A 14,342-nucleotide genomic window follows, 5' to 3' on the forward strand; every position below is an offset into this window, starting at 1 on the left:
AGCGGAGAAGCACAGCTCTGCAGAGGAGGAGACACTGACATCTAGTGGAGGAGCACAGCTCTGCAGGGTAGGAGACACTGACATCTAGTGGAGGAGCACAGCTCTGCAGAGGAGGAGACACTGACATCTAGTGGAGGAGAACAGCTCTGCAGAGGAGGAGACACTGACATCTAGTGGAGGAGCTCCGCTCTGCAGAGGAGGAGACACTGACATCTAGTGGAGGAGCACAGCTCTGCAGGGTAGGAGACACTGACATCTAGTGGAGGAGCACAGCTCTGCAGAGGAGGAGACACTGACATCTAGTGGAGGAGCACAGCTCTGCAGAGGAGGAGACACTGACATCTAGGGGAGGTGCACAGCTCTGCAGAGGAGGAGACACTGACATCTAGTGGAGGAGCACAGCTCTGCAGAGGAGGAGACAGATATCTAATGGAGGAGCACAGCTCTGCAGAGGAGGAGACACTGACATCTAGTGGAGGAACTCCGCTCTGCAGAGGAGGAGACACTGACATCTAGTGGAGGAACTCCGCTCTGCAGAGGAGGAGACACTGACATCTAGTGGAGGAGCACAGCTCTGCAGGGGAGGAGACACTGACATCTAGTGGAGGAGCACCGCTCTGCAGAGGAGGAGACACTGACATCTAGTGGAGGAGCACAGCTCTGCAGGGAAGGAGACACTGACATCTAGTGGAGGAGCACAGCTCTGCAGAGGAGGAGACACTGACATCTAGTGGAGGAGCACAGCTCTGCAGAGGAGGAGACACTGACATCTAGTGGAGGAGCACAGCTCTGCAGAGGAGGAGACACTGACATCTAGGGGAGGAGCACAGCTCTGCAGAGGAGGAGACACTGACATCTAGTGGAGGAGCACAGCTCTGCAGAGGAGGTGACACTGACATCTAGTGGAGGAGTACAGCTCTGCAGGGGAGGAGACACTGACATCTAGTGGAGGAGCACAGCTCTGCAGGGAAGGAGACACTGACATCTAGTGGAGGAGCACAGCTCTGCAGGGGAGGAGACACTGACATCTAGTGGAGGAGCACAGCTCTGCAGAGGAGGAGACACTGACATCTAGTGGAGGAGCACAGCTTTGCAGAGGAGGAGACACTGACATCTAGGGGAGGAGCACAGCTCTGCAGAGGAGGAGACACTGACATCTAGTGGAGGAGCACAGCTCTGCAGAGGAGGTGACACTGACATCTAGTGGAGGAGTACAGCTCTGCAGGGGAGGAGACACTGACATCTAGTGGAGGAGCACAGCTCTGCAGGGAAGGAGACACTGACATCTAGTGGAGGAGCACAGCTCTGCAGGGGAGGAGACACTGACATCTAGTGGAGGAGCACAGCTCTGCAAAGGAGGAGACACTGACATCTAGTGGTGGAGCACAGCTCTGCAGGGGAGGAGACACTGACATCTAGTGGAGGAGCGCATCTCTGCGGAGGAGGAGGCACTGACATCTAGTGGAGGAGCACAGCTCTGTAAAGGAGGAGACACTGACATCTAGTGGTGGAGCACAGCTCTGCAGGGGAGGAGACACTGACATCTAGTGGAGGAGCGCATCTCTGCGGAGAAGGAGACACTGACATCTAGTGGAGGAGCACAGCTCTGCGGAGGAGGAGACACTGACATCTAGTGGAGGAGCACAGTTCTGCGGAGCAGGAGACACTGACATCTAGTGGAGGAGCACAGCTCTGCAGGGAAGGAGACACTGACATCTAGTGGAGGAGCACAGCTCTGCAGGGGAGGAGACACTGACATCTAGTGGAGGAGACACTGACATCTAGTGGAGGAGCACAGCTCTGCAGGGGAGGAGACACTGACATCTAGTGGAGGAGCACAGCTCTGCGTAGGAGGAGACACTGACATCTAGTGGAGGAGCACAGCTCTGCGGAGGAGGAGACACTGACATCTAGTGGAGGAGCACAGCTCTGCGGAGGAGGAGGCACTGACATCTAGTGGAGGAGCACAGCTCTGCGGAGGAGGAGACACTGACATCTAGTGGAGGAGAGCAGCTCTGCAGGGGAGGAGACACTGACATCTAGTGGAGGAGCACAGCTCTGCAGGGGAGGAGACACTGATATCTGGTGGAGGAGAACAGCTCGGCAGGGGAGGAGACACTGACATCTAGTGGAGGAGCACAGCTCTGCAGAGGAGGAGACACTAACATCTAGTGGAGGAGCACAGCTCTGCAGGGAAGGAGACACTGACATCTAGTGGAGGAGCACAGCTCTGCAGGGTAGGAGACACTGACATCTAGTGGAGGAGCACAGCTCTGCAGGGGAGGAGACACTGACATCTAGTGGAGGAGCACAGCTCTGCAGGGGAGGAGACACTGACATCTAGTGGAGGAGCACAGCTCTGCAGGGGAGGAGACACTGACATCTAGTGGAGGAGCACAGCTCTGCAGGGGAGGAGACACTGACATCTAGTGGAGGAGCACAGCTCTGCAGGGAGGAGGCCCTGACATCTAGGGGAGGAGCACAGCTCTGCAGGGGAGGAGACACTGACATCTAGTGGAGGAGCACCGCTCTGCAGAGGAGGAGACACTGATATCTAGTGGAGGAGCACAGCTCTGCAGGGCAGGAGACACTGACATCTAGTGGAGGAGCACAGCTCTGCAGGGGAGGAGACAAGGACATCTAGTGGAGGAGCACAGCTCTGCAGGGGAGGAGACACTGACATCTAGTGGAGGAGCACAGCTCTGCAGGGGAGGAGACACTGACATCTAGTGGAGGAGCACAGCTCTGCAGGGCAGGAGACACTGACATCTAGTGGAGGAGCACAGCTCTGCAGGGGAGGAGACACTGACATCTAGTGGAGGAGCACAGCTCTGCAGGGGAGGAGACACTGACATCTAGTGGAGGAGCACATCTCTGCAGAGGAGGTGACACTGACATCTAGTGGAGGAGCACAGCTCTGCAGGGGAGGAGACACTGACATCTAGTGGAGGAGCACAGCTCTGCAGGGGAGGAGACACTGACATCTAGTGGAGGAGCACAGCTCTGCAGGGGAGGAGTCACTGACATCTAGTGGAGGAGCACAGATCTGCAGGGGAGGAGACACTGACATCTAGTGGAGGAGCACAGCTCTGCAGAGGAGGAGACACTGACATCTAGTGGAGGAGCACAGCTCTGCAGGGGAGGAGACACTGACATCTAGTGGAGGAGCACAGCTCTGCAGGGGAGGAGACACTGATATCTGGTGGAGGAGAACAGCTCTGCAGGGGAGGAGACACTGACATCTAGTGGAGGAGCACAGCTCTGCAGAGGAGGAGACACTGACATCTAGTGGAGGAGCACAGCTTTGCAGAGGAGGAGACACTGACATCTAGGGGAGGAGCACAGCTCTGCAGAGGAGGAGACACTGACATCTAGTGGAGGAGCACAGCTCTGCAGAGGATGTGACACTGACATCTAGTGGAGGAGTACAGCTCTGCAGGGGAGGAGACACTGACATCTAGTGGAGGAGCACAGCTCTGCAGGGAAGGAGACACTGACATCTAGTGGAGGAGCACAGCTCTGCAGGGGAGGAGACACTGACATCTAGTGGAGGAGCACAGCTCTGCAAAGGAGGAGACACTGACATCTAGTGGTGGAGCACAGCTCTGCAGGGGAGGAGACACTGACATCTAGTGGAGGAGCGCATCTCTGCGGAGGAGGAGACACTGACATCTAGTGGAGGAGCACATCTCTGCAGGGGAGGAGACACTGACATCTAGTGGAGGAGCGCATCTCTGCGGAGGAGGAGACACTGACATCTAGTGGAGGAGCGCATCTCTGCGGAGGAGGAGACACTGACATCTAGTGGAGGAGCACAGCTCTGCAAAGGAGGAGACACTGACATCTAGTGGTGGAGCACAGCTCTGCAGGGGAGGAGACACTGACATCTAGTGGAGGAGCACAGCTCTGCAAAGGAGGAGACACTGACATCTAGTGGAGGAGCACAGCTCTGCAGGGGAGGAGACACTGACATCTAGTGGAGGAGCACAGCTCTGCAGGGGAGGAGACACTGACATCTAGTGGAGGAGCACCGCTCTGCAGAGGAGGAGACACTGACATCTAGTGGAGGAGCACATCTCTGCAGGGGAGGAGACACTGACATCTAGTGGAGGAGCACAGCTCTGCAGAGGAGGTGACACTGACATCTAGTGGAGGAGCACAGCTCTGCAGGGGAGGAGACACTGACATCTAGTGGAGGAGCACAGCTCTGCAAAGGAGGAGACACTGACATCTAGTGGTGGAGCACAGCTCTGCAGGGGAGGAGACACTGACATCTATTGGAGGAGCGCATCTCTGCAGGGGAGGAGACACTGACATCTAGTGGAGGAGCGCATCTCTGCGGAGGAGGAGACACTGACATCTAGTGGAGGAGCGCATCTCTGCGGAGGAGGAGACACTGACATCTAGTGGAGGAGCACAGCTCTGCAAAGGAGGAGACACTGACATCTAGTGGTGGAGCACAGCTCTGCAGGGGAGGAGACACTGACATCTAGTGGAGGAGCACAGCTCTGCAGAGGAGGAGACACTGACATCTAGTGGAGGAGCACATCTCTGCAGGGGAGGAGACACTGACATCTAGTGGTGGAGCACAGCTCTGCAGGGGAGGAGACACTGACATCTAGTGGAGGAGCACAGCTCTGCAGGGGAGGAGACACTGACATCTAGTGGAGGAGCGCATCTCTGCGGAGGAGGAGACACTGACATCTAGTGGAGGAGCACAGCTCTGCAGGGAAGGAGACACTGACATCTAGTGGAGGAGCACAGCTCTGCAGAGGAGGAGACACTGACATCTAGTGGAGGAGCACAGCTCTGCAGAGGAGGAGACACTGACATCTAGTGGAGGAGCACAGCTCTGCAGGGGAGGAGACACTGACATCTAGTGGAGGAGAACAGCTCTGCGTAGGAGGAGACACTGACATCTAGTGGAGGAGCACAGCTCTGCGGAGGAGGAGACACTGACATCTAGTGGAGGAGCACAGCTCTGCAGGGGAGGAGACACTGACATCTAGTGGAGGAGCACAGCTCTGCAGGGGAGAAGACACTGACATCTAGTGGAGGAGCACAGCTCTGCGGAGAAGGAGACACTGACATCTAGTGGAGGAGTACAGCTCTGCAGGGGAGGAGACACTGACATCTAGTGGAGGAGCACAGCTCTGCAGGGGAGGAGACACTGACATCTAGTGGAGGAGCACAGCTCTGCAGGGGAGGAGACACTGACATCTAGTGGAGGAGCACAGCTCTGCAGGGGAGGAGACACTGACATCTAGTGGAGGAGCACAGCTCTGCAGGGGAGGAGACACTGACATCTAGTGGAGGAGCACAGCTCTGCAGGGGAGGAGACACTGACATCTAGTGGAGGAGCACAGCTCTGCAGGGGAGAAGACACTGACATCTAGTGGTGGAGCACAGCTCTGCAGGGGAGGAGACACTGACATCTAGTGGAGGAGCACAGCTCTGCAGGGGAGGAGACCCTGACATCTAGTGGAGGAGCACAGCTCTGCAGGGGAGGAGACACTGACATCTAGTGGAGGAGCACAGCTCTGCAGGGGAGGAGACACTGACATCTAGTGGAGGAGCACAGCTCTGCAGAGGAGGAGACACTGACATCTAGTGGAGGAGCACAGCTCTGCAGGGGAGGAGACACTGACATCTAGTGGAGGAGCACAGCTCTGCAGTATGAATTCTTCGGTTGTCTTCATTACTGTCCCCTGTGAATGTGGATGCAGCTGATGTTCTGGTGCCCGGTGCTTGCACTGCACGGCTCAGACATGCTGGGAGTTGTAGTTTTCTTGCAGCCGTGGGGTATTTGTTAGGTGATGTGATTGGCGCCTGTGGTTGGTAAGTTTTGCATTCTCCTCTGTGACCTGTGGGGGCACTGCAGCTCTTCTTGTATTATCCCCCCGATACCGTTGTTACCTCCTCCAGACCAGTTCTATCATCTGTAGTGACCGACCGTGCAGGACACGTTGCCGTAATACCGTAGCGCCGTACCTCCCTGTGTGGGGTTTGGGGGCGGGGTTATGGGGGCGCCGTACGTCCGATTCAGCTTCTCCTTCTGTTTCCTCCAGATGAACCGGAGACCAGAGACGCTTGGTGGGCTGAGATCCGCCAGGAGATAAAGTCTCACGCCAAAGCGCTGGGCTGCCACGCCGTCGTCGGCTACAGTGAGTCCACCAGCATTTGGTGAGTAAAGGCGGAGCCTCCTCATGGGCGGGGTTTGGTGATGGTTGTCCTTGTGGGCGGGGCTGTGATTGCTTTCCCTGTCATTAACCCATGTTGTCTTGTCCCCGGCAGTGAAGAAGTCTGCATCCTGTCCGCCTCGGGCACCGCCGCCGTCCTCAACCCCCGATTCCTGCAGGAAGCGTCCGGCGAATGTGGCCCGGAGCAAAGGTTGTCGGCGCAGCCGCCCGGCTTCTTTATAGGGTCAGAGAAGGGAGAGGTTGATATTATCCTTCGTCCTGGGTAGGTCCCGTCATTATAGGGGCGAGTGCAGGATGAACACCCCAAAAACTAACATCACCCCAGGTAACCACAGGGCGGGTTTAAAGGGGCAGTCTCCCAGCCACAGTCACGCCTCATATGTCTATAGTGATCACGGTAGATATGGTTGCCGGGGGCAGCAGAATGTACCCCACCATGTGTATCCAGGATGTACCCCACCATGTGTATCCAGGATGTACCCCACCATGTGTATCCAGGATGTACCCCACCATGTGTATCCAGGATGTACCCCACCCTGTGTATCCAGGATGTACCCCACCCTGTGTATCCAGGATGTACCCCACCATGTGTACCCCACCATGTGTACCCCACCATGTGTACCCCACCATGTGTATCCAGGATGTACCCCACCATGTGTATCCAGGATGTACCCCCACCATGTGTATCCAGGATGTACCCCACCATGTGTATCCAGGATGTACCCCACCATGTGTACCCCACCATGTGTACCCCACCATGTGTTTCCAGGATGTACCCCACCATGTGTATCCAGGATGTACCCCACCATGTGTATCCAGGATGTACCCCACCATGTGTATCCAGGATGTACCCCACCATGTGTACCCCACCATGTGTATCCAGGATGTACCCCACCATGTGTACCCCACCCTGTGTATCCAGGATGTACCCCACCCTGTGTATCCAGGATGTACCCCACCCTGTGTATCCAGGATGTACCCCACCCTGTGTATCCAGGATGTACCCCACCCTGTGTATCCAGGATGTACCCCACCATGTGTACCCCACCATGTGTATCCAGGATGTACCCCACCATGTGTATCCAGGATGTACCCCACCATGTGTATCCAGGATGTACCCCACCATGTGTATCCAGGATGTACCCCACCATGTGTACCCCACCATGTGTATCCAGGATGTACCCCACCATGTGTATCCAGGATGTACCCCACCATGTGTATCCAGGATGTACCCCACCATGTGTATCCAGGATGTACCCCACCCTGTGTATCCAGGATGTACCCCACCCTGTGTATCCAGGATGTACCCCACCCTGTTTATCCAGGATGTACCCCACCATGTGTATCCAGGATGTACCCCACCCTGTGTATCCAGGATGTACCCCACCATGTGTATCCAGGATGTACCCCACCCTGTGTATCCAGGATGTACCCCACCATGTGTATCCAGGATGTACCCCACCCTGTGTATCCAGGATGTACCCCACCATGTGTATCCAGGATGTACCCCACCCTGTGTATCCAGGATGTACCCCACCCTGTGTATCCAGGATGTACCCCACCCTGTGTATCCAGGATGTACCCCACCCTGTGTATCCAGGATGTACCCCACCCTGTGTATCCAGGATGTACCCCACCCTGTGTATCCAGGATGTACCCCACCCTGTGTATCCAGGATGTACCCCACCATGTGTATCCAGGATGTACCCCACCATGTATATCCAGGATGTACCCCACCCTGTGTATCCAGGATGTACCCCACCCTGTGTATCCAGGATGTACCCCACCCTGTGTATCCAGGATGTACCCCACCATGTGTATCCAGGATGTACCCCACCATGTGTACCCCACCATGTGTATCCAGGATGTACCCCACCATGTGTATCCAGGATGTACCCCACCATGTATATCCAGGATGTACCCCACCCTGTGTATCCAGGATGTATCCCACCATGTGTACCCCACCCTGTGTATCCAGGATGTACCCCACCATGTGTATCCAGGATGTACCCCACCATGTGTATCCAGGATGTACCCCACCCTGTGTATCCAGGATGTACCCCACCATGTGTACCCCACCATGTGTATCCAGGATGTACCCCACCATGTGTATCCAGGATGTACCCCACCCTGTGTATCCAGGATGTACCCCACCATGTGTACCCCACCCTGTGTATCCAGGATGTACCCCACCATGTGTACCCCACCATGTGTATCCAGGATGTACCCCACCATGTGTACCCCACCCTGTGTATCCAGGATGTACCCCACCATGTGTATCCAGGATGTACCCCACCCTGTGTATTGCCTCCTTAAGTGATGTCGTTGGTAACGGTATTTGTGGATATAGCACCGCCATATTGTGGTCAGCACCTCGTCATTATGGTGGGACTGCTCCTTTAAATTCTGCTGCACAAAAAGAACTAACTCACAGGGATCGGTGGGGGAGGTACAATAAGGGGGCAGGGCCAGTGCGATGACATCACTGCCTCCATGCTTTATACTGAACTGTGTCAGTCTGGTCAGATGTCTTATATATATATAATGGTGACCGGGACAATACATCCTATAGAAGACATGATGTAACAGCAGAATAGTGAGCGCAGCTCTGGAGGATAAGACATGATGTAACAGCAGAATAGTGAGTGCAGCTCTGGAGGATAAGACATGATGTAACAGCAGAATAGTGAGTGCAGCTCTGGATGATATGACATGATGTAACAGGCAGAATAGTGAGTGCAGCTCTGGAGGATAAGACCTAATGTAACAGCAGAATAGTGAGTGCAGCTCTGGAGGATAAGACATGATGTAACAGCAGAATAGTGAGGTGCAGCTCTGGGGGATAAGATATGATGTAGCAGCAGAATAGTGAGTGCAGCTCTGGGGGGATAAGATATGATGTAGCAGCAGAATAGTGAGTGCACATGTGGGTGTGACTGTATATCATGTGACCCTTTCCGCTGCAGTCTTGTGGTGACATCTTTTGCGCTCCGTACAGGACAGAGGATTCCCCGCGCCGTGCAGTTTCTGTCACATACCGTACGATGAGCTGAATATGCCGTTTCCCGCTCACCTCACCTTCTTTATAGTTGTCGTAAGCAGAAGGTCCCCGATGTCCTCTTCACCACCATCGATCTGCCGGGGGAGACCCCCATTGTGGGGAAGGGTTGTCTGATCCAGGCCAGGTAGGGGAGTCCGCTCTCCCATATCACCCACCACAACGTCTCATTACAACTCTCCTCATCATCCTCCTCTCCTCATCATCCTCCTCTCCTCATCATCCTCCTCTCCTCATCATCCTCCCTCCTCACATCCTCCTCTCCTCATCATCCTCCTCTCCTCATCATCCTCCTCTCTCTCATCTCCTCCTCTCCTCATCCTCCTCCATCCCCCTCCTCATCATCCTCCTCTCCTCATCATCCTCCTCTCCTCATCATCCTCTTCTCCTCATCATCCTCCTCTCCTCATCATCCTCCTCTCCTCATCATCCTCCTCTTCTCATCATCCTCTCCTCATCATCCTCTTCTCCTCTCCTCATCATCCTCTTCTCCTCTCCTCATCATCCTCCTCTCCTCACACCTCCTCTCCTCACAATCCTCCTCACCTCATCATCCTCCTCTCCTCATCATCCTCCTCTCCTCATCACCTCTCTCCTCATCATCCTCCTCTCCTTATCATCCTCTTCTCCTCTCCTCATCATCCTCCTCTCCTCATCATCCTCCTCTCCTCATCATCCTCCACTCTCATCACCTCCTCTCCATCATCCCCTCCCATCACCTCCTCTCCTCATCATCCTCCTCTCCTCATCATCCTCCTCTCCTCATCATCCTCCTCTCCTCATCATCCTCCTCTCCTCATCCTCCTCCCTCATCATCCTCCTCTCCTCAATCATCCTCCTCTCCATCATCCACCTCTCATCATCCCTCTCAACATCATCCTCCTCTCCTCATCATCCTCCTCTCCTCATCATCCGCCTGCTCCTCATCATCCGCCTCTCCTCATCATCCCCTCTCACTCATCATCCTCCTCTCCTCATCATCCTCCTCTCCTCATCATCCTCCTCTCCTCATCATCCTCCTCTCCTCATCATCCCCTCCCTCATCACCTCCTCACCTCATCATCCTCCTCTCCTCATCATCCTCCTCTCTCATCATCCTCTCCTCACTCCTCTCTCCTCTCCTCATCATCCTCTTCTCCTCTCCTCATCATCCTCCTCTCCTCATCATCCTCCTCTCCTCATCATCCTCCTCTCCTCATCATCCTCCTCTCCTCATCATCCTCCTCTCCTCATCATCCTCTTCTCCTCATCATCCTCCTCTCCTTATCATCCTCTTCTCCTCTCCTCATCATCCTCCTCTCCTCATCATCCTCCTCTCCTCATCATCCTCCTCTCACATCATCCTCCTCTCCTCATCATCCTCCTCTCCTCATCATCCTCCTCTCCTCATCATCCTCCTCTCCTCATCATCCTCCTCTCCTCATCATCCTCCTCTCCTCATCATCCTCCTCTCCTCATCCTCCTCTCCTCATCATCCTCCTCTCCTCATCATCCTCCTCTCCATCATCCTCTCTTCCTCATCATCCTCTTCTCATCATCATCCTCCTCTCCTCATCATCCTCTCTCCTCATCATCCGCCTCTTCCTCATCATCCGCCTCTCCTCATCATCCTCCTCTCCTCATCATCCTCCTCTCCTCATCATCCTCCTCTCCTCATCATCCTCCTCCTCATCATCCCCTCTCTCATCATCCTCCTCTCCTCATCATCCTCTCTCCTCATCATCCTCCTCTCCTCATCATCCTCCTCTCCTCATCATCCTCCTCTCCTCATCATCCTCCTCTCCTCATCATCCTCCCTCCGCATCATCCTCTCCTCATCATCCTCCTCTCCTCATCATCCCTCCCTCCTCCATCCTCTCCTCATCATCCTCCTCCTCCTCATCACCTCACCTCATCACCACTCTCCTCATCATCCTCTCTCCTCTCCTCATCATCCTCTCTCCTCATCATCCTCCTGCTCCTGCATCATCCTCCTCTCCTCATCATCCTCCTCTCCTCATCATCCTCTCTCCTCTCCTCATCATCCCTCTCCCTCCTCTCAACCTCTTCTCCTCACCACTTCATCCTCCTCTTCCTCATCATCCTCCTCTCCTCTCCTCATCATCCTCTTCTCCTCATCATCCTCTCCTCACATCCACCTCTCCTCATCATCCTCTCCTCATCATCCTCCTCTCCTCATCATCCTCCCTCCTCATCATCCTCTCCTCATCATCCTCCTCTCCTCATCATCCTCCTCTCATCATCATCCTCTCTCCTCATCATCCTCTCCTCATCATCCTCCTCTCCTCATCATCCCTACCTCTCACCTCCTCTCCACATCATCCTCCTCTCCTCATCATCCTCCTCTCTCATCATCCACCTCACCTCATCATCCTCCTCTCCTCATCATCCTCCTCTCCTCATCATCCTCCTCTCCTCATCATCCTCCTCTCCTCATCATCTCCTCTCCTCATCATCCTCCTCTCCTCATCATCCTCCTCTCCTCATCCTCCTCTCCTCATCATCCTCCTCTCCTCATCATCCTCCTCTCCTCATCACCCTCCTTCCTCATCATCCTCTCTCATCATCCTCCTCTCCTCATCATCCTCCTCTCCTCATCATCCTCTCCTCATCATCCTCTCTCCTCATCATCCCTCTCCTCATCATCTCCTCTCCTCATCATCCTCCTCTCCTCATCATCCTCCCTCCTCATCATCCTCCTCTCCTCATCATCCTCCTCTCCTCATCATCCTCCTCTCCTCATCATCCCCTCTCCTCATCATCCTCCTCTCCTCATCATCCTCCTCTCCTCATCATCCTCCTCTCCTCATCATCCTCCTCTCCTCATCATCCTCCTCTCCTCATCATCCTCCTCTCCTCATCATCCTCTCTCTCCTCATCATCCTCTCCTCATCATCCTCTTCTTCTCATCATCCTCTTCTTCTCATCACTCCTTCTCATCATCCTCTCCTCCTCCTCCTCTTCTCCTCTCCTCCTCCTTCTCCTCCTCCTCCTCCTCCTCTTCTCCTCGTCCTCCTCATCATCCTCTTCTCCTCTCCTCCTCCTCCTCCTCCTCCTCTTCTCCTCTCCTCCTCATCATCCTCTTCTCCTCTCCTCCTCATCATCCTCTTCTCCTCTCCTCTTCATCATCCTCTTCTCCTCTCCTCCTCATCATCCTCTTCTCCTCTCCTCCTCATCATCCTCTCCTCATCATCCTCTTCTCCTCTCCTCCTCATCATCCTCTTCTCCTCTCCTCCTCATCATCCTCTTCTCCTCATCATCCTCTTCTCCTCTCCTCCTCATCCTCTTCTCATCATCATCTCTTCTCCTCTCCTCATCATCCTCTTCTCCTCTCCTGCCTCATCATCATCTTCTCCTCCCCTCATCATCCTCTTCTCCTGTCTTCATCATCCTCTTCTCCTCTCCTCATCATCCTCCTCTCCTCATCATCCTCCTCTCCTCATCCTCCCTCCTCTCCTCATCATCCTCCTCTCCTCATCATTCTCTTCTCCTCCTCATCCTCTTCTCCTCTCCTCCTCATCATCCTCTTCTCCTCTCCTCATCATCCTCTTCTCCTCTCCTCATCATCCTCTTCTCCTCTCCTCTTCTCCTCTCCTCATCATCCTCTTCTCCTCATCATCCTCTTCTTCTCATTACCTCTTCTCTCATCATCCTCTCCTCATCATCCTCTTCTCCTCTCCTCCTCCTCCTCCTCCTCTTCTCCTCTCCTCCTCTCCTCCTCATCATCCTCTTCTCCTCTCCTCTTCATCATCCTCTTCTCCTCTCCTCCTCATCATCCTCTTCTCCTCCTCCTCTCATCACCTCCTCATCATCCTCTCTCTCCTCATCCTCTTCTCCTCCTCATCCTCTTCTCCTCTCCTCCTCATCATCCTCTTCTCCTCTCCTCCTCATCATCCTCTTCTCCTCTCCTCCTCATCATCCTCTTCTCTCATCATCCTCTTCTCCTCTCCTCCTCATCCTCTTCTCATCATCATCTTCTCTCCTCTCCTCATCATCCTCTTCTCCTCTCCTCCTCATCATCATCTTCTCCTCCCCTCATCATCCTCTTCTCCTCTCCTCATCATCCTCCTCTCCTCATCATCCTCCCTCTCCTCATCATCCTCCTCTCCTCATCATCCTCCTCTCCTCATCATTCTCTCCTCATCATCCTCTTCTCATCATCATCCTCCTCTCCTCTCCTCATCATCCTCTTCTCCTCTCCTCATCATCCTCTTCTCCTCTCCTCATCATCCTCTTCTCCTCTCCTCATCATCCTCTTCTCCTCTCCTCATCATCCTCTTCTCCTCTCCTCATCATCCTCTTCTCCTCTCCTCATCATCCTCTTCTCCTCTCCTCATCATCCTCTTCTCCTCTCCTCTTCTCCTCTCCTCATCATCCTCTTCTCCTCTCCTCATCATCCTCTTCTCCTCTCCTCATCATCCTCTTCTCCTCTCCTCATCATCCTCTTCTCCTCTCCTCTTCTCCTCTCCTCATCATCCTCTTCTCCTCTCCTCATCATCCTCTTCTCCTCTCCTCTTCTCCTCTCCTCATCATCCTCTTCTCCTCTCCTCATCATCCTCTTCTCCTCTCCTCATCATCCTCTTCTTCTCTCCTCATCATCCTCTTCTCCTCTCCTCTTCTCCTCTTCTCCTCTCCTCATCATCCTCTTCTCCTCTCCTCTTCTCCTCTCCTCATCATCCTCTTCTCCTCTCCTCATCATCCTCTCCTCATCATCCTCTCCTCATCATCCTCTTCTCCTCTCCTCTTCTCCTCTCCTCATCATCCTCTTCTCCTCTCTTCTCCTCTCCTCATCATCCTCTTCTCTCCTCATCATCCTCTTCTCCTCTCCTCTTCTCCTCTCCTCATCATCCTCTTCTCCTCTCCTCATCATCCTCTTCTCCTCTCCTCTTCTCTCCTCATCATCCTCTTCTCTCCTCATCATCCTCTTCTCTCCTCATCATCCTCTTCTCCTCTCCTCATCATCCTCTTCTCTCCTCATCATCCTCTTCTCCGCTCAGGTTGTGCCGGCTGAAGAAGAAGGCTCAGGCCGAGGCGAATGCCACCGCCATCAGTAACCTGCTGCCCTTCATGGAGTACGAGCTGCA

The 14,342-nt window shown here is 54.3% G+C and overlaps 1 protein-coding gene across 1 annotated transcript in view; it reads left to right on the top strand.

The window, feature by feature from the left end:
* C2CD5 (C2 calcium dependent domain containing 5) overlaps positions 1-14,342 on the top strand; it is a 128,706-nt gene that overhangs the window by 59,818 nt on the left and 54,546 nt on the right. Inside the window, 5 exon segments of the mRNA XM_056554438.1 lie at positions 6,069-6,183; positions 6,295-6,399; positions 9,204-9,280; positions 9,283-9,385; positions 14,256-14,342. The exon segment at positions 14,256-14,342 is cut by the window's right edge and continues 100 nt beyond it. Coding sequence (XP_056410413.1) covers positions 6,069-6,183; positions 6,295-6,399; positions 9,204-9,280; positions 9,283-9,385; positions 14,256-14,342 — 487 coding nt within the window.

This window comes from Hyla sarda, unplaced genomic scaffold (assembly GCF_029499605.1).
Source record: "Hyla sarda isolate aHylSar1 unplaced genomic scaffold, aHylSar1.hap1 scaffold_72, whole genome shotgun sequence".
Taxonomy (NCBI): domain Eukaryota; kingdom Metazoa; phylum Chordata; class Amphibia; order Anura; family Hylidae; genus Hyla; species Hyla sarda.